This window comes from Nesoenas mayeri (assembly GCF_963082525.1).
Source record: "Nesoenas mayeri genome assembly, chromosome: 16".
Classification (NCBI taxonomy): domain Eukaryota; kingdom Metazoa; phylum Chordata; class Aves; order Columbiformes; family Columbidae; genus Nesoenas; species Nesoenas mayeri.
Genome location: NC_137562.1, coordinates 2,036,919 through 2,064,873, shown reverse-complemented (window position 1 = coordinate 2,064,873; position 27,955 = coordinate 2,036,919). Strand labels below are relative to the sequence as shown.

The following is a 27,955-nucleotide window of genomic DNA, read 5'->3' as shown; positions in this document are numbered from 1 at the left end:
GTTATGAAAATAAAACCAGTATTACAAGAAGCTGAGTTACACTCAGAACTCACGATGCTCTAAATTAGGCTCAAGAACATCCAATATGGCTTTCTACAGGTCACTGTTTTGCTAAAACAGCTCAAACAGAGTAACCTGTAACACAGCAAGGCCTTTGGGAACACGGATCATCACCACTTCTCATCCTCCGGCATTTACTACTTAGCCCTTGCTTTCTGCGTCCTCAGGTGAGAGTTGTTAGAGAATCTTGGCAGTTGTCTGTAAAAGCAAGAAATAAATAGCACAACAGTTGTATCCAACTCCAGAGCTTTTAGACCCCACAGAAACCCAGTGGTTTTAATGATTTGCTCTTTCGCTGACAACATCCTGGAGACGTTTAAGTAGAACATCATCATTTTCCTGGCAGAGTCGCTTTGTAGGGGATTCAGTGTCACTATCAATCGTTATTGCTCGTTTCTTACTCCTGTGTTCACCTTGTTTGATCATGTTGTTGATGTCCTTCAAACTCTGCAATCAAGACAAAAATGAGTTACTACATTGAGTAACTCATAACAAATGAGGAACTCCATTTCAAACTTGCTTTGGTTTTCCATTGTTTGAGAACAAAAGGTTATTCTGAACCTCTTTGCTTAGTGAGTGATGGATTCTACACAAAGAATTCCACTCTTCACCGCAAACTGAAAGACTAGTTCAACGAAACCTCAGTGCATCAGAACACATCCTAATGAGATTAATTAACCCTACCTCAAATGGACCCCTCTCAACCCTTTTGCTTCCTACCTTGGAAGGGCTCCCGCTGAATTTATACATGAGCGCGGAGCGGGGCGTCAGGCAGGTGCCGTTCTTGTGGGGCGACACGTAGAGCGAGTGCTGCTGCGAGATGCGCCGAGGAGACCCCGCCTGCTGCCGGATGTGCGGGAACGGAGACAAGGGGGGCGCGTCCACCTGCAGCGGGGACACATCGGGATGGGAGCCCCATCAGAGGGAGTCTAAGAGCAGTGACTTCACAGAAGGAAACATTAATACATGGCCAGGTTTGCTTTAGAAGATTTAGTCCCGTAACAGTAAACAGATCAAGTATCCACCAAACAACAGCAAATTTACTTCCCAGGAGTGTTACATAGATGCTATGCGGGCATTTGGTGTTGCATTGATATAAAGGAAACAAACTGGGGTTGCGAACTGAACTGCATCAGCCTTTGTCCTTTTAAAGTCTGTTAAAGCGAGTCCTCACGCCATTACCTACAAATGTTTGACTTCTGTAACCACAGCAGGTGAATAACAGAACAAAACTATTGACATAGGTTTAGTGATCAGGAAAAAACAACGCTGTGTCGCTAGAGTAAAATTCCCAAATGCTTTACTTACTACGTGATCCTGGTTTGTGACATCGTACTTCAGGGCAAACGATTTTACTCTTGCTACATAGACCGCGTTGTAAAATTTAATCAGATCTCCTCTCTCCTCTGTTTCCGACCCACTCGAGCTCTCTGCTGCGGATCGTCCCGAGGAACCGCCGGTTTCCACAGGTGACTCTAACAGTAAGAGAGAGCTTCAGATTTCACATGGTTTCAGCAAACCAGGCGCTTCAGATTCAAACTTAAACACCTGACTGACAGGAACCATGAACTGACCAGTTAATGAGATGAATTAAAGAACTGCGCGTCAGACAGGAGCAGGGTGTGCTGCGGGTGGTCATGAACACCAGGAGGAGCTACAAATCGCTGTAGCAATCAATGGATTATGGCTAAACATAAATCTTTATTCCAAACCTGGAAATAGCTGTAGCAAAAAAACCTGTAGTGCATTTGCCCCCTCTTTCCACCCTTATTTTGGGCAGTGGTGACAAAGCCATTTGTTGCTCTGAAAACTCATTTTAAACAGCCTGACAAGCCGCAGCGTTTCACTTCTGTGCAAGTTGCTGTGATGAGCTGGCAAAGAACAGCTTCGTGCTCAACCTCCGCCTGCTGCAAGGAACCTGCGACACCATTTCTTCTGGCATAGTAGGAAACGGCTGCTCAGTGGAAATAACTGCAGCTACACAGCAGGATATTTCTGTTCATGTTCTCTCCCCCCTCGTTAAGCCAGATCGGTATCAAATACAACCCCCTGCGTTCCACGCTCTGTCCTGTTCACTGCCAGGCAACGCGGGGCAGCACGCAGTGAAGTCTCTTGCAACCAGCGCACAAACAGCAAACACTTCGGCCCGTCAGGGTCGCTGCCCAGCGTGCCCGCCCCGTGTCACAACACCAGCAGACGCTCCTGTCGCTGCCGTCAGGAGAGCGGGAGTTAATACCACATAAGGGAGACACGAGTCGATTAACTGGGGAAAAAGTCTGTCAGGAAAAGCAGCTGAAGAACTTGGTAACCAAGGACCTTTGTTTGACACAGCACCCCAGCCCAGCGCGGCTTCAGATGGTCCACGACATCTGAGAACTGCAGAGCTGCTGGACAGGATGCTGAACCTGCAGACCAGCACCTTCCTCGCAAAAAGCATTTTAAGAAGTGGCTGTAACGCTCACTCGAGCCGTTGAATCCCACCCGCAGGGGAATTACCATGTGGAACAGTCTCCTAATTCCTGTGTGTGTCCGGGCTGCAGATCGGCTCTGCTCTGTTCACACGGGGGCTTGTGCTCTCAGCTTCCTGACACGTCACTAAAAACGGGCACAGCACGATTTTCACGCTTTTCTCCAATATTACTCTTGTCCCTTTTCTCCTCTGCCCCATAGCAAAGAAAACAACTATTTAAAAGAAACCTGAATACAAGAAACTGGTGGTCCTAGAGACTCGCCATTTTTATGTTCTGAAACAAGTTCTCCCTATTTAAACCTTCAGGATTGGTGATATTAACAAAAAACCTGTCACACTATTGCAGGTGCTGCCCATCTCTGCTGGTTAACCAGTGCCACTGCCCATCTCTGCTGGTTGACCAGTGCCGCTGCCCATCTCTGCTGGTTAACCAGTGCCGCTGCCCATCTCTGCTGGTTAACCAGTGCCGCTGCCCATCTCTCCTGGTTAACCAGTGACGCTGCCCATCTCTGCTGGTTAACCAGTGCTGCTGCCCATCTCTCCTGGTTAACCAGTGCCGCTGCCCATCTCTGCTGGTTGACCAGTGCCGCTGCCCATCTCTGCTGGTTAACCAGTGCTGCTGCCCATCTCTGCTGGTTGACCAGTGCCGCTGCCCATCTCTGCTGGTTAACCAGTGCCGCTGCCCATCTCTGCTGGTTGACCAGTGCCGCTGCCCATCTCTGCTGGTTAACCAGTGCTGCTGTCCATCTCTGCTGGTTAACCAGTGCTGCTGTCCATCTCTCCTGGTTAACCAGTGACGCTGCCCATCTCTGCTGGTTAACCAGTGCTGCTGCCCATCTCTCCTGGTTAACCAGTGCTGCTACCCAAGAACTACAGTATCACTGATGCTAAGGAAACATTTCAACCTTGAGTAACCTCATTTAAGGAAACAAAATTAAACTCTTTTTTTCAGCCAGTTAAGCCTATTTTCCATATCTAACACACAGGATGGCTACTGGCTGCTTTTTTAGTAATACATTTAATTTTCTTTAATGCATTAGAAATGGTAAAACTTGCTTCACTTCTCCTTATTCCTTGACAGTTCACGTCTTCAAATCCCACAAGAACACTGTTAAAGCAGCGGGTGACTCTGCCGTACGTACCTTCTCTCATCTCCACATCTTGCTTTGCATTTTTGTCCAGCTGGGCATCCGCAGAAACATTTCTCAACAAGACACTCCTGTAAACCTACCAGGGAAAATACTCTTGTCAAGGAAAAGTTAGAAGAGTAGATGAAATCCATCTGAATGAGAACAAATATAACACTGAAGAGGATTTGACTTTCCTTAATCAGCATAAACATCTGAAAAGCCGCGTCTGTCAGAGGTGACGGAAAGGAAGGGCAATGCTGTTTACTCACGTGGCTGTTGGCTTGTGGCTGATTTCTGTAACTTTTCATTATGTCCTGAAATGTTCTTTCCTCTTTGGTCACCTGGAAAAGAAAAGCCTGGTGATGACCAAGTACAAGCAGCACGTGTCCAGCCTATTCAATTCGCTTCCCTCTATCCAGCTTTTTAATGAGTATTATTAGGAATACATAATTTTAAAACTTAGTTCTGGTGATGCAAGTATGAACAAACGAGCATTTTTCTTGGCCTGGCATTCCCTGTTTCTTGGCTACTAAAGCTTTTTGTTGCTTGTGATGCTGAGGAGTTATTCCTCTTCCACCTTTTCTTCTAGTGACACCAAAAATTAAAGGAGGAAAATATTAAGTCAAAAATGTATTTGTAAACTTGAAAACTGAATCCTTTAACTTTTCTGAACAGAAAGTGAATAAATCCTGAACAAAATACTAGGCAGGTATATACACACATGCAATTTGTTTTTTTTTTCATACTTCAAAATATCTCATTTGTTAAAGGACTTTGTTTTCCAGCCATGCATCTGTAATTTTTATAGCAGATAAGCAACAACTCCTGTAGTAGGAGCCAGGAGAGAAGATGATTGTCTCTGGCTGAGCTGCCGGGTCTCACTCCGCACCGGGGACAGCGCTGCCTTAAAAACAAAGCAAAGCACAAAACCACAACATGGACAACCGACAGACCTCATGGTAAAATACACAGCGCTGACTACTCAATGGTTTGGCTTTTCTACACCTCTCAGTATCGATGGCAAATGAGCCTGAGCTCTGCTACAGTTATTAAGAGCACAGGTAATCCCAGCTGGAACAGCAGTTTCCCTCCACAGCTCATGCTCCTCTTCCTCTCCTTCCTCCCCAAGGAAGGCTCATCCATCCCCAGTGCTCGAGGGAGCCCGGGCTCAGCTTTGCTCTCCTGAATTCGGTTCTGAATCAGACTCCATGGCCATTGCAACCACCAGCTCTCAACTTTGAGCAAAACCAATATTCCAGTTTCATAATTCAACTTAACACCTTAAATCAATGCTGGCAAGTTGAATAAGAAATACAAGTAACAGCTCGACTCCTCAGCCTGAATCTTCAAAAGCTGAGAGGGTTTTTGTGGACTAGAAACTTTCCCTCTATACATAGGGCTGTGAGCTCCTGCAGATTGTTGCACCTGCATAATTCTGTGATTGTAGCGGTGGTTTTACTTCATGGAGATGAGGAACAGGATAGAAAATAGAGATACGGGGCAATGAGAGCACGCACAGCTTGGGCTACGCTGAGCAGGACTCATCGGAAATGCATTCGGGAAGAGAAGAGAAATCCCCTCTTCACCTTGTTGATAGGGGGTTTTAAGATTATGCAAAACAAGGAAGAAACATACTGGGATTTCATCCACTCCTTGAACAGACTTTTCCCTTCCCTCCAGCAATATGACATGAATAAAGCAATCAAACTGTAAACTTTGAGCACAATTTATGTTTTCAATGGACATAAAATTCCCTGAACTCCTTAAAACTACCCATTACCTTTGCCATGATATAAAAGGCGCAGAGGAGAAGCTGGTCCAAATGCCTGTCCTTCATTAGATCAGCACAGTGAACCAGCGTGAATTCAAAGCACGTCCATATCTTCCTGCGCAAGTCATTGGAAACGTCCAGTTTCAAGCACAGGTCACGCAGGCGCACACTGGCCAGATGATAGACCTGCAAGGGAGAGACACACGGTAAAGACTCAAGCCAACACCAACCAACCAACCCACCAACACCAACCAACCAACACCCCAACACCAACCAACCAACACCAACCACAACCACTTTTGTTTTGCAAAAACAAAAGTCCTCAAAGTAGAGCTATTCTAGAGTTGAATAGTTCATTTCTGCCCTAGACAATGTCTTCAATGTCTAAGCTGCCAACTCCGTTTAGCTGTTGGGTTTTCAATGCTTATAGAACATCCCATTAAAAACATTGTCACTATAGCTTCTATACCATATCACACACTCACTAGAATGGAACTCTTCCAACAAGCAAAAAGAAGGGACATACTTTAATTATGATTAAATATAATCTCAGATTAGCAACCTGATGGATGTTTTTCCTTTTTGATTACCAAAAATCTGTCTCAAAACCTGAAATAAATGGAAGAAGGCCGATGTTGCACTTGATAGTTATTTCACAAGTTCTAGCTTCATGGAGAGTAATTAGGGACACTCTTTATGCTGGAAAGCAGAAAGAGTTAATTTCATTTTTACTTACTCTATGCAATAGAAACAGGAAAGTAGGCGAAAATTATGATTTTCAATATAACTGTAAAGAGACGGTAAAAATCTCAAGCCAAATTTAAGTGAGGATTTTAGTTCTTCATGACTTAGAGGAATATGTTGCCTACCACACGGTTTGCCAAACACAGGGCTACAGCTGAAGTGAGAATAAAGCTCCCAAACCGCAGCCCGAGTTCGGGCCCGGCAGCCGGTTCATCGGCTCTTAACCCACGCTCATGGACACGCCAGAACTACTGAAATTATGGAACCACCAATTCAGGTGCAGGATGTGGGTACAAGTGTTGCCAGGAGTTAGTGTCTGTATTAAGATTAACTTTAAAGACCATTCAATGTAGAATTCTCTAGGTTTACAATAAAGATAGCCTGAAAGGGGAAAATCTCTGAAAATAACTTCTTGAGTAAGAAAATAATGGCAAAAAGATCTTTCAATATTTTGAGAGATTAATTTAGGCATTTAGGCAAGTTACGGCCGCCTCCTCCAGAGCCCCCTCACACGTTCCACGTTGGAAATGAAAGCACCCAGAAACAAGTAATTGGAAGTTTCTCTGAAGCACATGCAAGTTCTTAACTTATTTCTGGAATCCCTCAATATTTCAATAAGTTCCTTCTTTCTAGAAACTTCTAAACAGCCTTTTATGAGAATGTAACAAGGTGGATGGATGATGGCAGAGCGGTGGATGTGGTCACCTTGACTTCAGTAAAGCCTTTGACACAGTCTCCACAGCATCCTCACAGCTAAGCTGAGGAGGTGTGGTCTAGACAATAGAGTAGTGAGGTGGGTTGCAAACTGGCTTAAGAAGAGAAGCCAGAGAGTGGTAGTCAATGGTGCGGAGTCTAGTTGGAGGCCAGTATCTAGTGCAGTGCCTCAGGGGGCAGTACTGGGGCCAATATTGTTCAATATATTCATTAACAATTTGGAGGAGGGAATAGAGTGACTGTCAGCAAGTTTGCTGCTGACACCAAGCTGGGAGGAGCGGCTGACACTGGAAGCTGTGCTGCCATCAGAGACCTGGACAGGCTGGAGAGCTGGGCAGGGAATAACCTGATGAAGTTTAACAAGGGCAAGTGTAGAGTCCTGCACCTGGGCAGGAACAGCCCCAGGTTCCAGTATAGGTTGGGAAATTACATATTAGAGAGCAGTGTAGGGGAAAGGGACCTGGGGGTCCTGGTGGACAACAGGATGACCATGAGCCAGCACTGGGCCCTTGTGGCCAGGAAGCCAATGGTACCTGGGGTGTATTACAAGGGGGGTGGTCAGTAGGTCCAGAGAGGTCCTCCTGCCCCTCTACTCCACCCTGGTGAGACCACACCTGGAATATTGTGTCCAGTTCTAGGCCCCTCAGTTCCAGAAGGACAGGGAACTGCTGGAGAGAGTCCAGCGTAGGGCATCGAAGATGATTAAGGGAGTGGAGCATCTCCCGTGTGAGGAAAGGCTGAGGGAGCTGGGGCTCTTTAGTTTGGAGAAGAGGAGACTGAGGGGTGACCTTATTAATGTTTATAAATATATAAAGGGTGAGTGCCACGAGGATGGAGCCAGGCTCTTCTCGGTGGCAAACAATGATAGGACAAGGGCTAATGGGATCAAGCTGGAACACAAGAGGTTCCACTTAAATTTGAGAAGAAACTTCTTCTCAGTAAGGGTGGCAGAGCCTGGCCCAGGCTGCCCAGGGGGGTTGTGGAGTCTCCTTCTCTGGAGACATTCAAAACCCGCCTGGACATGTTCCTATGCGACCTCACCTGGGTGTTCCTGCTCCAGCAGGGGGATTGGACTGGATGAGCTTTTGAGGTCCCTTCCAATCCCAAACATACTGTGATACTGTGTTATGTGCCAGTGCTTTCTGAGGCCCCGTACCAGCAGGGTCAGCACTACTGGGCAGACCTCAGGAAACTGCAGACGAGAATCTCCAGCTGCAGGATCCCAGACAGTGCAGTTTGGATGAGCAAGACACAGGAGAATCAGCTCATTTCTGAGATGTCCAACCCTTGCAAATGTGGGAAGCAGTAAAAATAGACAAGAGAAGGAAAAACTACCAATATTTCTTAGGTAGTTATTTACAAGGTGTTTCAAAAAGATCGACCCAATTTGAAATGAAACTCTTAGCACTGCAAAGGGCACGGAGTTCCAAACAATTCCCGCTAAATGGCTCTCCCAGCCTCAGGCATTCACAGGATGGTCACCCTGCAACGGGTTTGAAACTGGGCCCACCTTTTGAAACACCCTGTATAGAAGCTGCTGATTAGAAGAAAATAAACATGAAATATCTCATGGGGAGGGGAAGGTGGAAAATTGGATTCTCTGCAACACTTGACAAGTCTTTCCCCTTCTCCTCCCAGGTATGTAAGAACCGCTCACACCAAATGAAAGGTCTCTGAAGACTGACAGGTCAGGAAAACTGCACAGGAGGCAAACTTCAGCATGGCCTGACTTGCCAGGAAAGACACTTACCTTTCTGTAGAACAGTGCCAGGGATCCTGTTCTCCTTGGCTTGCTTGCTGCTGACAGGTGCAGTTCTGGTGCCTGGTTCACCTGCGCCTCCACCTTACAGGGCTGACCGAAGTTCATGGAGATGGGGATCAGTGTGATCCCCCCCATGTCACTGGCAATACCTGGAGACCACATACACATCCAGAAATGAACCCTTTGCTCTCCTCAAGCTGCAGAGTTAAAGTGCAAATCAAATTCATCCATAAACGTTTCATGCTAAAGACATCTCATCCTTCTGCATTGGATGCTAAGAAGACTTTGTCCCTCAGAGTCTTCAGGAATGATTAAAAACTACATTTCCAGTAATGCTTAAAAGAAGAACATGAATGGGAACAAGCATTTCTAAGACTATCTGAAAGTACAACGTCTACAAGAAATCCCCATTTCTGCAGCCAGTGTTCTGCTCTTTTGGGGGAGGTTGGCATTATCTATTATTTTTGCATTGTTTGCAAACCTGGCAGCACATTGCATATAGCTCTCATTACTTCTCTCAGAAGTCAAATTCTCTTGCTGAATATCTCCTTGAACATGAGAAGTGGAGATATTTTTCTTTCCATCTTTATCTATAGACCCGGATTTTAAATGTAAAAAGCCTACAGAACTCATCACGTGTCATTTTCAGAAATATACAAGCATCACTCAACCTCAAAAACCCAAAACTTTCCCACTAGTTTGCTAATGTTAACATGGAGCCCTTATCCAGCAACTCCAGAGCGTTTTAACATTATAACAGATCAAAGTTCAGACAAGCCGTAGTAAATCGTCATTGGAGCCAACAATCGCTTAACCTGTGGTGAGGTGTAACTGGAAGACACCAGAACTCCACAACTCTGTTTGCAAGGAGGAATCCTCAGGATGCTTGTCAGACACCAGGTGTCTCCATGGAAGGAGACACCTGTAAACTTAAGCTTTTTTGGTTTTTGGATAAAGTGATACCTGTTCTCTCAAGAAAGGAAGAGCAATACATGTTCACGATGCATGGTTGGCCTAAGCATATCCTAAGAGCAAGCAAAACACCTAGTAGAGAAGAAAGATGGGAAGAATTCGTACCATGTAGCGGGATAGTGACCTTCTGTCCCATTTTTCCTGGTACCGTAGCTGTTGTCATGGTCAGTACTGTCTGGCCAGGAGAAACGGACACATTTTCAGCAGCGACGCTTGATGCCGGAGAAATTGTCAACTTTGTTCCTTCAGTTAGGATTTTTTCCATCTGCATTTCCCTGGGGCTGTCGTCCCCAAAGAGCCTCCTCTTCGCACTTCCAGCAGTAGGAGAACTGTAGCGCTCGTGAACGGAGATGGGTGACAACGGCTGCATGTCTAGTATGCAAAGGAGAAAACACCCAAACCTTCAGAGGAGCAGCTTAATAGACTATAATCCCCAGGCAGGGAAAAGGCTACTGCCAGACTACAAAACCAGAGAACAAGAACGAGCTTCTAGTTAAGAACTTATCTCACTGTTCACTGCTCCTGGACAAGATGAACAAGCCCTCTAGTCTGTCTCCTTTTATTCTCTGCTCATCCCAGACAGCTCAGTTTCACAACCAGGTACCACGTTGAAGACAAGTGTAACCAAGCTAATTAGCAGAGACTGAGGAACATGCAGGATTACAGATACTTACTCCAGTCTGCTTAGTGGATCAATGATATCTGCAAGTGCAGTTCCTCTGAACACAATCCTCCACAGGAGCACCGACCACACACCCTGGATGTGATGTCTTCTGTACATTCTGGCTTTGACGTGCCCAGAAACCTTCTGGGTAAACAGCCAGCTGAGCTTGACTGGAGATCGATGTCCTAACTCTGCCAGGATGGTTTTCTTGCTACCAGGGGCAAACAAACATTTCCAACCCCCACCACTTTTCCATCTGAAGTTCAGAGGAGCATTTGGTACCAGATTCTCAGATACAGGAAAAGGTCTCATACAGCTCGATTTACATGTAAGACACCATCTGGCAGTTGCTTTCCTTCCCATCAAACAACTAACCGTAACACATACAGCAACTGCTTACACATCTCCTTCCTAATGAGTATTTCAAACACAAAACCCAAACAGTCTTGTAATGCAATTTGTCAGACAAACACAAAAGGGGACAACATCACACCACCAACAGTCCATAGCGCAAAGAACCTATGGATGATTGTTCAGGGTACAAGGAAAGCAGCAATTCCTAACTAGGGACCCAGTGCTGCTGCTGCCTCTTCAGCCTCCTGTCAAGAGACAGTCCTGTGTGACACCTGGGAACCCGCAAAGAGCAAAGCTGTTCTTAGAGGAAAGAATACTGCAAAGCATTGTCCTCCCTCCTGCAAAACAGAGCAGTTCTCTAGGAAGAAGGAATAAATGGAGCTCTGTCATTCCATTTAAATAAAGTCACCTAAAATCCAGTCAAACTCGCTGAAGAAAAAAAAACAAACCAAAACACAACCACGCAACTGGAAACAGCAAAGGACAGTAAGCCATCAGCTGACAGCCCACCCGACAGTGAAGGTAACTCTTGAATCAAAAGAGCAGCAAGACCTGCTCCAGTTCAGAAGTGAAGCACGATCCCCAGCGTCTGCTGGCCAGTACAACTCAGCAATGGTTTGATCAGATGTATCTTGACTTTCCCTTGATCAAAGAAAAGGCTTCACAATTCAGAATGCTTAATTATGATTAAAGATTGCTTTTTGCAATTATATTTAAGAAGTCTAAACCCCCTCTCCCTAAATTCACACATTCAAATCACAGAATCATAGAAGCAACTGGGTTGGAAAAGCCCTCAGAGATCATCCAGTCCAACCCTTGGTCCAACTCCAGTCCATTGACTAGATCATGGCACTAAGTGCCATGTCCAATCTCAGTTTAAAAACCTCCAGGGCCGGTGAGTCCAGCACCTCCCTGGGCAGCCATTCCAATGCCTGACCACTCTCTGCACAGAATTGCTTTCTAATCTCCAGCCTCAATTTCCCCTGGCAGAGTTGAAGCCCATGGCCCCTTGTCCTATTGCTGATGCCTGGGAGAAGAGACCAATCCCCCCCTGGCTAGAACTGCCCTTCAGGTAGTTCTAGAGAGTGCTGAGCTCAGCTCTAAGCCTCCTCTTCTCCAGACTAAACAAGCCCAGCTCCCTCAGCCTCTCCCCATAGGGCTTGTATTTAAGTCCCTTCCCCAGTCTTGTTGCTCTTGTCTGGACCCTCCAGCACTTCAATCTCTTTCCTGAGCTGAGGGGCCCAGAACTGAACACAACACTCCAGGTGTGGCCTCCCCAGTGCAGAGCACAGGGGAAGGGTCACTGCCCTTGTCCTGCTGACCACGCTGGTTTGGATACAGGACAGGACACCATTGGCCTTCTTGGCCACCTGGACACACTGTTTCACATGAGAAACCTTGAACTTACCCCGCCTTAAACTCCCACCGAGATCTGTCCGAACCTCTTTTACTCGAGGATGAATTATAGGAGATATTGGCATCATAGGCAAATGCCCAAGCCCAACTCCTCCATTGCTTGCTTCAAAATTACTGGGAAATATCACCTGAGAAATAAGAAATGTCAGTTAAGGTAAGAAATGGATTTCCCTTCTTTGTGGAAGAAACAGATTTCCCTTCTTTCCCTTCTATTAATAGAATTTTTTCTGCAAAAATTGTCTCACTTGAACCGTTTTCTGTATAAAACAACAGTAAGAAAAAGAGCATTGATTTCCTAATAGAAGGAAAATAGGTAACATACTTCTTCACAGGTTGGCACCTTGTTTTCCGAGGCCTGGAGCGCACTCCAGAGGGCCGAGTCCCGCGTCCAGGCAAGACTCTCGAGAATTTGTTCCTCGATGCTGTTGAGGTGCTTCACCATGTCTCTGGAGAGTCCTTCCTCAGACCGAATCAGGACTTCAATGACCTAACGGTAACAAGAGACAACCACAAGCAAAGTCATATCGCTCATGCTTGACACTATCAAATCACTATTTGTTTCAAAGTCCTGTTCAACACTTCAACATAGAATGCTCCAGCCTGCCTGCATCTTCATCTTCCCAAACCCTCTTCTGATCCTTCTCTTTTTTCATCTCCTTTCCTAAAGCAACCCCTGAGTTGGAAAGGACAGCAGACGGCCCAGCCATGCACAACAACAGACTCCCACATTTGGTTTTGGTGTTTTCTGGTTTGTTTAAGGCCCCCTCTCACCATCGCTCAGCACGTACCCAGCAGGAGCCCTGAGCACACCCAGGCCGGCACTCGAGCTTTCCTTCCTCTCAGACAAGCAGCCCATAATGAAAAGGGCTGAAAGCCACTGGTTTAAAGTTTCATTTAAGAAAAGGTTTGAATCCTTAACATGTGCAAACTGGGGTAGAAAAGGGTTGAAGGAGCCTTGAAATATCGCACTCCACCCCTATACTCCAATGTAAGATCCACTTTATTTCTGTTATTTCTGACAGAGGAACATTCAGCCTGTTCTTCTAAAGCTCCAGAGATGGAAATGCCATAAAACTACTCTGGAGGACTTACTGATACATTTCCTTATTTATACTACAGAAACTAAGCACAGAGAGTTACAAATGGTACAAATGGAATAATAAATACTGTGTCTCTCGGGTGGAGTCTCTGAGATGGCAATTTTTGCAAGTAAGAGTGCCACAAAAACCTACACGGAAAGCAGAGAAGATTCAGTCGTGTGTAAATCTGTTCTACGAGCTGGAGCTGCAGCAGCGCACCTGCTATTGCTGTAGCCGACCAACACTAATATTGACAGATTCGTTTCAGTTTCACTCCTGCCCTACATCTGAGGATTAAAGAAGGGAGAGCAGAATATAAACAGCCTTCCCAGAGGGTAAAATTGTTTTGGCTGTTACCACCTGAACAGAACTGCTTTTAATTTATTCAGGACTCAGTGCACTAAGCTGTTTGGCGTCTGGTGAAAACAGGAGGTATATGGGTTGATAATAAAAGGATCAAACAAGTCAAAGAGCAGAAATGACCTTGGAGGCAGGGGGACTGAGGTTAAAAAACAAAGAGTAAGAATAGAGAACACCCAGGAAAAGAAAATTTATGTTCTATGACACAAAACAGAGAATAAAATAAAATATAGCTAAGCAAGTCCATGATAAATAGCAGCTGCCAACGGCAAAGAATATTATTGCTATGTTTTCACTAATACGCAGAACTACAGCTTGCAATCAATAAATAGGAATATCATAAAACCGTATGCTTGAATGCTTCAGTTGACTAAAATTGTACATACATTAAGAGCTAAAAGTTGATCAACAGCACGTCACAGTTAAGTACCATTTACAACATGGTTTTCTTGCTTTAAACTTCAGCTTCAACGGCAGCATTACACGTTCCAGGTAATACATTTAAGGACAGTCAGAATTTAGAATAGGCATGTTACGCATTAACACCAGTCCTTCTCCTACTTGACTGCCTAGGAAGGAAAAGCATCACCCTCTCCAACTGTGAATCCAGTAATGTGCCATTCTGAACACAGCTCCAGTCCTAATGCAGGACGGATTTACCTTATAGAAATGGAACGGCCTGAGGTTGAGAACTTCGATGATCCAGGGGAAGGTGCGCGGGGAGCTGTATGCGAAGAGCACGATCTCCAGGCAGCACGCCATGAGGGAGCGGTGGAAGACGTCCTGCTCCAGCAGCGCCTCGAGAGAGCACACAGCACATCAACGGCCTGACCTTTGGGACAGGAAAACCGGAATTCTGCGGCACTGATACTCCATAGCTTATTGCTGGAGAGAAGAGCTGCTGCTTTTTCCTCCCCTTCCACAATCTTCTCTTTTTAGAGGGAAGTTTTGAATGGTAAAGACTATAAGCAGACTAACGGTACAACCATCGCATTTTCCATACTGTGGTCAAATGAACCGGCCTCCTAATTGTGAATCAAAAAGCAGATTAAAAGCATTGCTGTCTAACATGAAGTACTGATGTCATTAATTGGATAAAGAAGAGAATACAAGTTATCTGTCCATAAAGTTCTGACTCTGGAAGGCAACACAAATTAATATGGTTAGTTATGTCAGAATTATACCAGATCACAGAATCCCAGAATGTCAGGGGTTGGAAGGGACCTGGAAAGCTCATCCAGTGCAATCCTCCCATGGAGCAGGAACACCCAGATGAGGTTACACAGGAAGGTGTCCAGGCGGGTTGGAATGTCTGCACAGAAGGAGACTCCACAACCCCCTGGGCAGCCTGGGCCAGGCTCTGCCACCCTCACCCCAACAAGTTTCTTCTCATCTTTAAGTGGAACCTCCTGTGTTCCAGTTTGTACCCATTGCCCCTTGTCCTATCACTGGTTGTCACCAGCAGAGCCTGGCTCCATCCTCCTGACACTGCCCCTTTCCATCTTGATCCCCAGGAATGAGTCCCCTCTCAGTGTCCTCTTGTCCAGCTCCAGAGCCCCAGCTCCCTCAGCCTTTCCTCATACGGGAGATGCTCCACTCCCTGCAGCATCTTGGTGGCTGCGCTGGACTCTCTGCAGCAGTTCCCTGTCCTGCTGGAACTGAGGGGCCACAACTGGACACAAGATTCCAGGTGTGGTCTCACCAGGGCAGATGTAATAGCAGAAAAACCCTGCATTTAGGCATCTCCTATACATTCTCTCTTTTTTAATGTTAACAATGTACCCAAACTGCTTTACTGCAGACTGTTCTGTTCTGGAATCACCTGCAGATAACCCCCTAGAGAGGGTCACAAACGCGCTGTCTGCATCTGCCAGTTCTTTACTCACAGTCAGATCCTTCCCGTGTAGTCTTCGTGTTTCTTGCACCATTATAGTCTCCAGGATTTTATAGTACAGGATCTCCGCCAGCTTAAATCTGTTTACAGCAAAATCTGAAATTTAAAACCAGAAATGAAGCCCAATGCCATCTGCATAAACCACTTCAGACTAAACTGACCAGTGCTTGTCCTTCTCTAGGAAACAGCGCATGAGTGTGTACGTATGGACATTACAAATCAAAAAAGTGCATTCATAAATCCACTAGTCACAAGAACAGCCCGAAACTCTAGAAATGTTTTAAAGGGTTATGTATTTTAATATTTCTGATGTAATTTTGCAGACAGTTGCAATAATAATTTTCCTATTTGTACTCTGTTTCCTTTAAATTTTGAATCTAAGAAGAACTCAAGTTCACCATTTTTAGGAGCTGCTGTAGTTTTAATACGCTCTTGGTTATCCCATTTTGAACTGCAACCTTGGTTTTACTCTGTTTACTGTTTTATTACAAAGTCTTATTATTTGCAGTGTTCTGTTTTGACAGTAACAGTTTACCCTTTGGCTACGTCCTGGGTTAAAACAGCTCCACTGTATTAAATACTCAGATGACAGTATATGTATAAGTTTCACTTGTCCGCTTTAATATCGTGCAGCATCCCGTGTGTTTCATGTCCATACCGATGTGAGATCCTGGCTGCTCAGCTGTTGACTGGGTGTAGCTGCGACAGAACGTCTCGCCTATTTCTTTCACTCTGCTCATGACGCTTTCCACAGGGCTGCGGGCACACGACCTGCAGCAGGACGCAAAGAGAGAGCCTTGGCTGTATGAAATATCCAGTTTCCAAAAAATCCACAGAAAAATCCCCACCCACATAAAAAGAAGAGAGGCCTGCTATACTGAGCGCTCCTCGTCAGGCAATAACCTGTATTACCACAGAGAACAGAGGAAAACATAAAACATACAGAAACATCGCTTCCTTTTTTCCTTTCCCAACAGCGTTATGGAGGCTATGTAGATTTTGAAACAAATGTAGGACAACGCAAGAGCTACAGGAGTGCTCTTGGGAGAAAAGCCCATCTGCTAGAGCAGGAAGGGTGTTACAGCAGGTAACCAACCAACCTACCACATCACGAGAGCACCCAAACCAGGCACGGTGTGCAGGAGGGCAGGAAAGCTTTCCAAGTCAGCATCTTCCCAAAAATACCTGGTTTACTAACAAGGCAGAGCAGAACTGATGCGATGCAAGCAGTCACTGCCAGAAAAAGGGGCCAGAGAATCACAGAATCAACTGGGTTGGAAAAGCCCTCAGAGATCATTCAGTCCAACCCTTGGTCCAACCCCAGTCCATTCACTAGATCATGGCACTAAGTGTCATGTCCAATCTCAGTTTCAAAACCTCCAGGGCCGGTGAGTCCAGCACCTCCCTGGGCAGCCATTCCAATGCCTGACCACTCTCTGCACAGAATTGCTTTCTAATCTCCAGCCTCAATTTCCCCTGGCAGAGTTGGAGCCCATGGCCCCTTGTCCTATTGCTGATGCCTGGGAGAAGAGACCAAGCCCCACCTGGCTAGAACTGCCCTTCAGGTAGTTCTAGAGAGTGCTGAGCTCAGCTCTGAGCCTCCTCTTCTCCAGACTAAACAAGCCCAGCTCCCTCAGCCTCTCCCCATGGGGCTTGTGCTCAAGTCCCTTCCCCAGTCTTGTTGCTCTTGTCTGGACCCTCCAGCACTTCAATCTCTTTCCTGAGCTGAGGGCCCAGAACTGAACACAACACTCCAGGTGTGGCCTCCCCAATGCAGAGCACAGGGGAAGGATCACTGCCCTTGTCCTGCTGACCACGCTGGTTTGGATACAGGACAGGACACCATTGGCCTTCTTGGCCACCTGGGCACACTGTTGGCTCATGTTGAGCTTCCTGTCCATTAGTCCCCCCAGGTCCCTTTCTGCCTGGCTGCTCTCCAGCCACTCTGTGCCAGCCTGGAGCTGCAGGGGGTTGTTGTGGCCAAAGTGCAGCACCCGGCACTTGGCCTTGTTGAACTTCATCCCACTGGAATTGGCCCATTTTTCCAGTCTCTCCAGATCCCTCTGCAGAGCCTCCTGCCTTCCAGCAGCTCCACACTCCCTCCCAACTTGGTGTCAGCAGCAAATTTGTTGATGATGGTCTCAATCCCCTCATCTAAATCATCAATAAAGATGTTAAACAGGACTGGACCCAACAGTGACCCCTGGGGACACCACTGGTGACTGGCCGCCAGCTGGATGCAGCCCCGTTCACCAGCACCCTCTGGGCCCGGCCCTCCAGCCAGTTCTTAGCCCAGCAGAGAGTGCACTTGTCCAAGCCACGGGCTACCAGCTTTTGCAGGAACCTTGTCTGGAGATGCTCTTTCTCAACACTTCCAGATTTTCCAGCAACTCTCTATTAGAGGACAGTGGCTCGTGATCAGATTAAGACACTAAACTATTCTGAAAGCTAGCACTGAAATAAATGAAGGTTTCATTGAACAAATCCTCCTAATTAACTTCAAAGTTATGTTTCCAAGGAATTTCAGTTTGAAAGAGAAAAGAGGCAAAAGCACAGAACAGTCCACGCGGTCCCAAGCACAGTTCTTCTCACATACGCTTTTTTCACTAGAGATTACAGACCTGTTAATGTTTTAATTGTATAATATAAATAATACCAAACAGTCCTTAAAAAAAAAGAAACATTAAAAATAGAAATAGATCTTGCTGAGCATTTCTAAACTTCAGAAGTGCTAGGAAAATTGTCAAGATACGCATAGCTCCAAAGATGAGAACTAAAAGTAATATTTTTCACGTAGTTATGAAGGTTGCTTTAAAAAAAACACATCACTTTTGCACTTTTGACTAATACTAAATGTCCATTCTGATTAAAAACTATCTGGAGACCTTACACCATAATATAGCAAGGTCTTAATTTGCATAGGTTAGGCAAACACCCAACAGCTTTACAGGCATTTACTATTAAATTATTGCTTTATGAGCTATAAAGCAACACTGATCTCCCTTTTGCCGATAAACCATTTTGTTTAGACTCATCTGCTTATGCACCAACATTTTCAGGTGCATTTCACTCCAGCCAGCACAGTCATGCACCCAGGGGTTAAAAAGAGAGGTGGATTGATATAACTGGGACTCTCCTAGAAAGGGTGATCAGGAAAGAGCAGGGTTGTGTTCAGTGGTCACTTGTTGTGATTTCCCAGTATGGCACAGCAGCTGTAGGGGCTGAGCGAGAGGCCCCTGACCAGGAATGCTCCAACTCCAGCCCCAGGACAGACATCGGGCCTCAGGGAGGGCACTGAAAAGCCAAAGCATGTTCAGGGAACGGCCACCAGAACAACCAGAGAGGTGGAAAACACGGCTGCTGCTACACCAGAGATCAGCATCCTGGTAATTATTGTCTCTGCTGGGCTTATATATATGCTGTAAAGTTAGATAAAGATCACAGAATCACAGAACGTTAGGGATTGGAAGGGACATCAAAAGATCATCTACTCCAAGGCCCCTGCTGAAGCAGGAACAAAACATCCTGAGGAAGTATGAAGGACGAATGGGCAGCCTTTAGTCTTATCTTCCTAACTCTTTAAGGCAAAGATTATCGCTTGTTGACATTTCCAAAACCTCTGCTGACATCATAGTTATCATATCTTTCACTTGCACCATATTTGTTTGGGTTGTTTGTTTGTTTGTTTTGTTGGTTTGGGTTGGTTTTTTTTGTGAAGTATCTGGTTTTCAAGCAGACAAACAGCTAAATTAACATCAGCAAAAACTGAAGCTACACTGGTTGTGACAAGCTGGGGGGGTCGTGTGTTCAGCTATCCTTCTCCACGATGAGATCATTGTCCTGGTTTTGTTAAACTGCCACAACAGCTGAAGATGGGGTTTCAGTACACGTTCTAAAATCTCACATCTCACCTTGGTGTCCTGGTTTTGTTAAAAATCAAGTTTCTCTTTTAATGAATTTGCCTGTCAGCTGAAGCTTCATATCAGCTGCATTTTCCTAGAGAACCAGATACATGTTTTGGTAAACACAGCAATGGAATGTGAAGTTATTGATAAGCATGGATGGACATCTCAAGAGAGGGGCAACGAGAAATAGGTGACCAAGAAACTGACCAACTGTGTGTAACATTCCATTCACGTGAATACTTCATATAAAAGTGGGAGATCACGAGGATCTCATTCCTTTTTTCCCTTTTGCTTATGGCGACATTAGGAGAGGACCTTGTGAGTCGTCCCTGTGAACTGAGGCCAGTGACAGACTGAATCCAGCTCCGGTTGGCTGCAGAGTCCAGTCCAGGACTTCGGGTGCCGGCTCTGCAGTTGCTGGGACTTTCAAGATTGGTTTTGTATATTTTCTATTATTTTCTCTATTTTATCAGTAGCATTAGTAAAACATTGTTAATTTTTCCAACTCTCTTCTCTCTGTCCTTCTTTCCCTCCCGATCGCCTGTGCTGAGTGGGAAGGGGGAGAGGGAGGGGCTGAAGGGGGAAGGAGGGGCGGAGAGTAAGTTAACAACACATCTGCCAGGGTTTTATTGTCACCCCGCAATCAAAACCCTCCACAATCATCTAGAAAACAGAAGATCTTTCAACTAGAAATAATATAGAAACAGACAAAAATATTCTGCACCAAACAGCAAAGTCAAATATGAGCAGGAAAGCAGTCGTAAGCGTGAAAAGATGAGTCTCCACTTCCAGGAGAGCAGCTGCAGTGGACACACTTACTCAAAAATAGCGATAAGTTGTTCACTCGGTGCATTTTTCAATCCGGCCACGATGTTCTGCAGCCGGCTCACGCTTTGTGTTGCTGAGGCGACAGGAGTGATGACGGCTTCCTTCTCTCGGAGGTATCTCCTGCCCGTCAGTGGGGTTGAAGGTGCAAACGACCTTTTCTGTCAAGATGGACAAAAACAATAAACGAGATCTGTCAATGGAACTGCTGCAAAAATCTTTCGAATGCGCATCTCCTGCAAATCACTCCAAAGGTTAAAACGACACCGTGGGTGCGCGACCGGCGGGCTGCCAGCAAACCTGCGACCGCAGAACCCACTGAAAACGACTTCAAGTTTCCCCAGGACTCCATAAGTACAAAACACAACAAATCTTCACACTAAAATTAACCCAAAGGTGGTTCATTTTTAATAAAATATAGTAAAACAAACCACCAAATCATAAAGCCTACATATCTTTAAGCTTACTGGAACATGGAAAAATACAGGGCAAGAATGAGAAAGCAGATGCTTCCACTAACAGTTCCTGTGAGTTCATAGGACAGAGTACGGTTTGCAGATACAAGGCAAATGATGCTGACAGGTTAAGCCTGCGGTCAGTGCGCACAAACAGCCACGAGCTCGTGATTATACTGCAGAAACTGAACATCAAAACTGATAACTCATTCCAACCTCCTTTCTCTAATTTACCTGAATATGAAACTCAGTTATATTTGGGAGAAAAAGCTAAGCTGTATGATTCAATTAAGCCAGCACTGGCAACTTGTAATAAATATTCTTATATTTTAATTGACATGTGGACCAAACAGCACGTGGTTCTTTCACAGCCAGCACCACTTTTTCCCCTTATCTAACTCAAAAGTCAGCAACCGAGTGTTTTGCCACAAGGCACCGTCATTAAACACATTTTACACTTTTAAAAGTAGTGAAACATTCACTCTGTTTACAGGTTACTTTTTATAATGAAGAGTTAGACTTCGGTGGGTTTTATGTCTTGAGTGTTGTCTTCCATAGAATAGTACACACGTGACTTTTCCTGTACTAAAAAAATTAAAAAAGGAAATACCAGGAAAGCAAGTCAATTAATCCAGTATGAAGGTTTCATGGTGTTCTTATTGCGTATAAATGAAATTTGAAGAAAACCATAAGATCTATATACTTAGGTATTAACTACTTTTTGATTTTTCTTGGCCAAAACCAAACTACACTCATGACAATGTTCTCATCCGGGTTAAGGAAGAGTTGGTTACTAAATTCCACAGGAAAGATGACACCACCACTTCTCCTTCCCTGAAGCCTGCAATTGCATTCGCCATCTTCCTCTTGGGAAGAAGTTCAAGAAATTCAAAGTCATCTCAGTGATTCAAAGAGCGTGCAAGGATGGATTGTCCTGGGCTTGTTAAAACCAGGTTGCTCTTTTAGTGAATGTGCCTGTCAGCTGAAGCTTCATATCAGCTGCATTTTCCTGGAGAACCAGATACATGTTTTGGTAAACAAAGCAATGGAATGTGAAGTTATTGATAAGAATGGATGCACCCCTCGCGAGAGGGGCAACGAGAAACAGGTGACCAAGAAACTGACCAACTGTGTATAACATCCCATTCACGTGAATACTTCATATAAAAGTGGGAGATCACAAGGATCTCGTCCCTTTCCTTATGGCGACATTAGGAGAGGACCTTGCGAGTCGTCCCTGCGAACTGAGGCCAGTGACAGACTGAATCCAGCTCCGGTTGGCTGCAGAGTCCAGTCCAGGACTTCAGGTGCCGGCTCTGCAGTTGCTGGGACTTTCAAGATTGGTTTTGTATATTTTCTATTATTTTCTCTATTTTGTCAGTAGCATTAGTAAAACATTGTTAATTTTTCCAACTCTCTTCTCTCTGTCCTTCTTTCCCTCCCAATCACCTGTGCTGAGTGGGAAGGGGTGAGGGAGGGGCTGAAGGGGGAAGCAGGGGGAGAGGAGGTTAACAATATATCTGCCAGGGTTTATTGTCACCCCGCAATCAAAACCTCCACAATGGAGAAATTTGAAGTAGTATGTGAGATCAATGTGTTCAGTTAATCACCTTTTCGAAGTGCTGCTGCAGATGACACTCCACGTGAGCCCTGCCTGCCGCCTTCCCTACCGGCACGTCTGCAGGGAATTTCCGAGGAGTGCCAATTTCTTCCTCAGCATCAGCTCCCAGGAAAACTCGCTCGTCGAAGTCACCCACTGTGAGAACGTACTCCTCATACTCTTTATTCAGTGCTTTGCTGCAAGAGAAGCCCACGTTACATATCAAAGCTTAAACTGCTCATGAACAAAACCTCAGTGCTGCGAGCAACCCACGTGTCCCTGGTCGTCCTGCCAACCCCCGGGACCCGCTGCAGGGACCCCTCTGCCTCCTCACCTGCCACAAACATGTGGCTCTCAAGTAAGAGGAGGAAAACCCAACTTTGATACACAACTGGGATGGAAGCAAACAGTTTGGAAGCACTCAACTGACCAGAGGGTAAACCTTCGTATACACAGAGCACATTAACAGCAGTTGCATTAAACCATCTACATTCGATTTCTATTTTTGCCATTTTGTAGCACCTAACTTTCACAATGGTACAGAGGAAGGGCAATTTAAGAGCTACCCGTCTGGATTCAACTTCTAATATCACCACTGACATATTATACCAAAAATAGCTTTCATTTTCCTTATTCCAGCTGTAAAACAGGAATGTTTAGTCTCACAAAGGTTGCAAAGCTTTCAACTTATACCTGGGAAGCAGAATGAAACTTCTGGATAAAAATTAGAAACAGCTCACATCAATAAATCCTGCCTGGAGGTTTTTCATGATACATGAACACCATATGAAGTATCTTTTGCCTGCAAAGTGCCTTAGAAATTCAAGCTACTACTTAAGCATGTATATTAATGGAACATAACGATGTATTGAGGATGCAAGTGATCCTGTGATCCCGCAGGACACTGGACCACGCGACAGGTTCACCCTCCCCGTGCCTTTCAGAAGAGGTAAAGGGCTATGAGAAGTCTGGACAGAGACACAGAGAGGCTTCCAGGTTCCCTTGAGATGTCGAGGCGCTTTCAGAGAACAGGGGCTGCTGTATCATTCCATATGACCGTGTTATTAAAGTAATACGATATAATTTTAAAATACAAATACAAAGGAAAGTTCACTGCTTCAAATGGATCACAGCAATACCATTTTATATATTAAATTTGAGTGTTATCTACATTGCTAAAACAATTGAGCCTTTGCTTAAAATTCTCACCTTGCATAAACAAACTATCGGGTATTTTGGAAGAGGAAAACAAACCCTCGAAGGCATGCAGAACAAAGCAGCTGCTGTTCATATTTTGCATTTAAATTAGCTTTCTGAAGTGCATTTTAAGTTTCTGAAACAACTGTACTTGCCACAGAAAACGCTCTACCTCTTTTTCGTGGTTTTGCGATTGTTGCTCCTGTTTCTTTCGAGTACTTCTGATGCATTCACAGATTCAGACACTCAACTGGAGACTGATAAATGAACCTAAGGACTTCCTTACTCAGGTCTAATATTGAGGAATGTATAGAAACACACCCGTGAACTTCAGAGTGAAGGTTTTGATTTGCATTCGATTGCTCAAAGGTTACAGCTGCCAGAAAATAAGGGCAAGCGCCACAAAACCCAACACTAAGGAAGAGCCTCTGCCGCTGCCCCTGACATTTGACACACCGCAGACCCAGAAAGCATTTCAGCCACATAGCAGCTCTGATTGTCAAATAATCAAAACCCATCAGTTATGCTAAAATAAAGGAAGAGGAAAACTGGAGAGTTAGCATTCAAAAGCTGTATTTTAAAAATTAAACCAAACCCCAGGATTAGAAACATAAGCTGTAACTTACTTATTTTCTGTAAAATTGCAAAGATCCAACAGACATTCTCCTTTTAAGATCTAAGAATAAAAGCAGAAATATCTTACATAATAAAATTAAAACTGTTCCAGCTCTATCAGTGTAAGGGCACGATGGTTGGAGGCAAAAAGGAAATGAGATTTAGGAACATAACTGTAGACCAAAGGGCTACAACACCTCGAGCAGGACAAAGAGAGGAGGACACGGCCCTGCTCTATCCAAACTCTAGACAAACTCACTCCTCAGAACCAGCACTGCTGTGTAACATCTGCCCCAGTGACCTGTGAGCAACTACACAGAAATTCCAGAGCTTGGCAAACATTTCCAGTATCAAACCGGACAGAAGCATTTGGACACCGGGACACCCTCTTCCTTCCCAAAGCATTTTGCTCAACTCCAAGACGAGCAGCAGGACTCACACTATCATGACAGTTATCAAGTTATTTCACAGTGAAATTATTGCCTGAAGAAATAATTATTGTCCACACCTGAGTTTCCCACTGCCAAGAAAGGAAAGCAAAGATTCTCCACTGACATAAAAGTCAAACCAAGAAGGGACCTTACAGCATACGATTAAAAGCGAGAGTAAATTCTGCTCATGCTAAAATACACACAAAGAAAACTTGACTCAGCCCAAGTTCACGTCCCTGTGAGTAACCCTTCCTGCAGAACCCGCGGGATTTGAACGGTCTCCAGATCATTCACTCGAGCAGTACCATGAATTCTTACTAGTTTTAAGATGTACCTTCCTATCAAATAGTTTTGCAATGTATGGTTTAAAGTAGTGCTCCTTTATTCCTTTTGCTTCTACTAAAAGCCCGTCGTGCAGCTCGCACAGCGCCGCAATGATGCAAGGAGCGTCTGCGGAGGCTTTGACCTCTGTGGCGTGGAAATCCACTGGTAATCCTGAGAACGAGGAGAGGGAGGAAGAGAAAAAACCCACAATCAACATTCAACTTCATTTAAAAAGAAATAAGAGAACAAAGCATATTTGATTTTAAATAATCTGTCCCCACCGTACCTTTAAATGATGGATTTAGCAAATCTCTTCTATTTGGACACAAAAGGGCATTTGCAAAAATCAGGTCCAAGCAGCACAGAAGCAAATGATAGGAATTTACTAAATCATCTCCAATCATACGGAAATTACCTTTAAGAGACAGCACAGCATGTCAAGCAACACAAAAGAAGTTCATAACTCAGAACATATACAAACCACGCAGCTAAAACCGGCCAGCCTACCCTTAGTGTACACAAAGAGCGTCCAGCAGAAGTTGAAGAGATCTTTAGCACCGCAGGGCACCCGCCTGGCAGAGAGGAAAAGGAACGAGAAGTCAGGCTTCAGTCCCAGGAAGCTGAAGCTTGTTTTACAATAAGAATTTCTTTCCATTTGCTTGCTTAAAATAACAGTCAGCGCCATCATCTATTTTAATTTCACACTAAGGCACAATCTAGGCTGCATGTCCTAATTTCAGCTTTCACTATCTCCTGCGTCACTCCACAGAGCGTTTTGCAGCATCCCCAACCTCCTGATGTTATCCGAGCTACCGGTGCCTTTGGCTCGTGACCCTGGAGATGCGGTTTTGCTGGTGTCACACCTCCAGCAGGATCCTCCCGCGGCTGCAGGAGGGGAGATGTCCAGGGCTATATACATTCCAGCAGTGTTTTTTCCTAAGTATTTCACTAAAGCATCAGCCATCCCTTCAAAATATGCAACTACAGCTTGTACTACAGCTCACCTGCTAAATCGTGTTTGGAGTGGAAATCATCCAAAACCACGGAGCTGGAAGACCGGGGAAGACATGCAAGACAGCCCACAGAGAAGCTAAAGCTGCAGTGACATTACCCAACGCTGCCCCAATGAAGGAACATTAATTAACAGAGAGCACACTGACAAAATGTCTCCCGACATGCAGCAAAGCTCTGTGCCATGCGGGAAGAGCTGAAGCAGCAGCAGTGCCCTTTCCACCTGCAGACACGGAGCCATGCGGGAGTGTTTCATCAGAACATTATCCCCCACGCATCCAGAGGACACATCGGATGCGGCACAAATACCCTGCACAGACCCAGCTCAGCTCCCCCATCACCGAGGTTAAGCTCTCACCATAAGCCATCCCAGAGCCGGCTGCGCAGGCACGGGCAGTACGGACACACTGCTCTCATTACGGCAGCAGCTCCGTGTGCGTCTGGACGGCCACACCACCCGTTACCAAGTTCATCATAAGCTGCAAATGCACCAGCTGGAACTTTCTTCCATATGTTGCTACCACTCATCTGACAATCACGTTAAAAATCCAGTAAGGTGGAGGTGGCTGTGGATGTAACGTGCTTTGCATGGAGTGATCACGTCACGAGACCAATTGCCTCAGCAAGACAAAACAAGCCTGTGCGACTTCAGTTGTTGCTGCTAAACATTTCCAAGTGTCAGTCTGGCTGCGCCTCAGCAAACCCACCTCCCTGCGCCTCTCCCACCACAGACATTGTCACCAGGGGCCAGGGAACAGCGTCACCAGGAGCTGCACCCCACGAGACTGAGGACATTTCTGTGTTCACTGCTTTTCAGAATCAAGGCCACAAGAGGCCCTTAAACTTCTGAACTTTACGTAAAGCATGAATAATAATCTTACTTTACATACATCTATATGAGGTCCAGCCCTTTCCATGGAAAAGTCACATTACATCTCAGAAATACCTCTGTTTCCTGCTTCGCAGTGGTTTAGAAGCTTCTTCGTAAGGGTTTTGAAATATATCCAAAAATATTGGTTCAAACTTTTTGAAAATCACAGTCGACACTTCAAAATTTCTCTCCAGCCTCTCCACTCGCTCTCGGAATTCCTGTGGTAGATTTGACATGTCCATCCACTTCTTCATTTTGCTAAAAAACTGAATTAAACTAAAAAGAAAAAAGAAAAGTGTACTTTATTTTGAGCTTTAACTAACTTCTTTCATTCTGAATTTTTCAAAAAGCCAAAATGCAACGCATTTACTCCTTATCAACTAATTTGATTAATATACAGGTTTACCATTTCTTTTTACATACTCCTAGACTGCACATGTTGTAAGCTTCCTGCCTTTTATCACTTGGGTTTTTCTCCTCCACTCTCTTTAAGGCACAGGCATGGAAACACACATTTTATGTAAGGGCTGCCAGCATAGCCCTGAGGGGCAGAAAAAGAGCGCACAGCTCTGCACGTGTTGAGGGGAGGCAGGAGAGGCAACAAAACCACAAACCAGAGTCTATGCCTATCCAAGTTACCCACACAAAAACTCATTAACTGTACGTGTAATTATACTGGCAACACCCCCTCTGGCAGTTCGGCTGAGAACAGGTCCGTCAGTGGAACAGAAACATTCTGGCTTCTGTCACGTTGGGTCAGCGGCCGGCTCGGCCGGAGCCCTGCAGGGTGTCAGCTCCTCTGTGACCGCGGTTGTGTCCCCAGAACCACGCAGCATTGAGTGATTTGGCCTAAATCCCAACTCAGATGAGTCTTATCTGGATCGCTAACAGAACAGAGTCTTGCTTGTGGTTCAATTAACTACAAAGAGAAAAATAACTGGCGTAGGTGGAACAATTGTTGGTTTGATGAGGGATGTTTTTCAAAGGCTTAAAGTTGAAAATAATGTATTTGCATCTTATTTCCATTTTTAACAAAAGAGGATTTATTACTTCTATACTATTACCTCAAGACATGTATTTTGCAGTGCTTGGAGCCACGAGAAAAGGAGTGGGTGCCTGAATTAGCAGGACAGCAGAGCACTGCTTTAGCACCGGAGCAGCCGGTAATTAGCCAGGGCAATTAGCAACCAGGGAGAGTTCACCTGAGTCTGGCGGAGCGCAGGATCCTGGTGAGGGACACGCCGTTCCCCTCCATCAGCCCGCTGCCCACCGTGGGCACCCGGCTCTTGCGGCAGGCGACATACAGGGCACAGGCCAGCCAGTGCAGCGCC

At 45.3% G+C, this 27,955-nt stretch overlaps 1 protein-coding gene across 1 annotated transcript; it reads right to left on the bottom strand.

The window, feature by feature from the left end:
- Positions 1-336: 336 nt before the first annotated feature.
- On the bottom strand, positions 337-27,955 carry RBL1 (RB transcriptional corepressor like 1; the record flags this gene model as incomplete). Its single annotated transcript, XM_080354746.1, has 21 exons — positions 27,827-27,955; positions 26,700-26,900; positions 25,250-25,314; positions 25,029-25,157; positions 24,753-24,913; positions 23,999-24,048; positions 22,186-22,372; positions 20,115-20,281; positions 16,049-16,161; positions 15,383-15,486; positions 14,157-14,294; positions 12,380-12,544; positions 12,050-12,185; positions 9,729-9,995; positions 8,640-8,800; positions 5,441-5,617; positions 3,930-4,001; positions 3,673-3,757; positions 1,369-1,535; positions 781-945; positions 337-507 (listed from the first exon to the last, which is right to left on the bottom strand). The coding sequence occupies exons 1-21, from the start codon at positions 27,877-27,879 to the stop codon at positions 337-339; spliced, it is 2,934 nt and encodes a 977-aa protein (XP_080210872.1). The 5' UTR covers positions 27,880-27,955.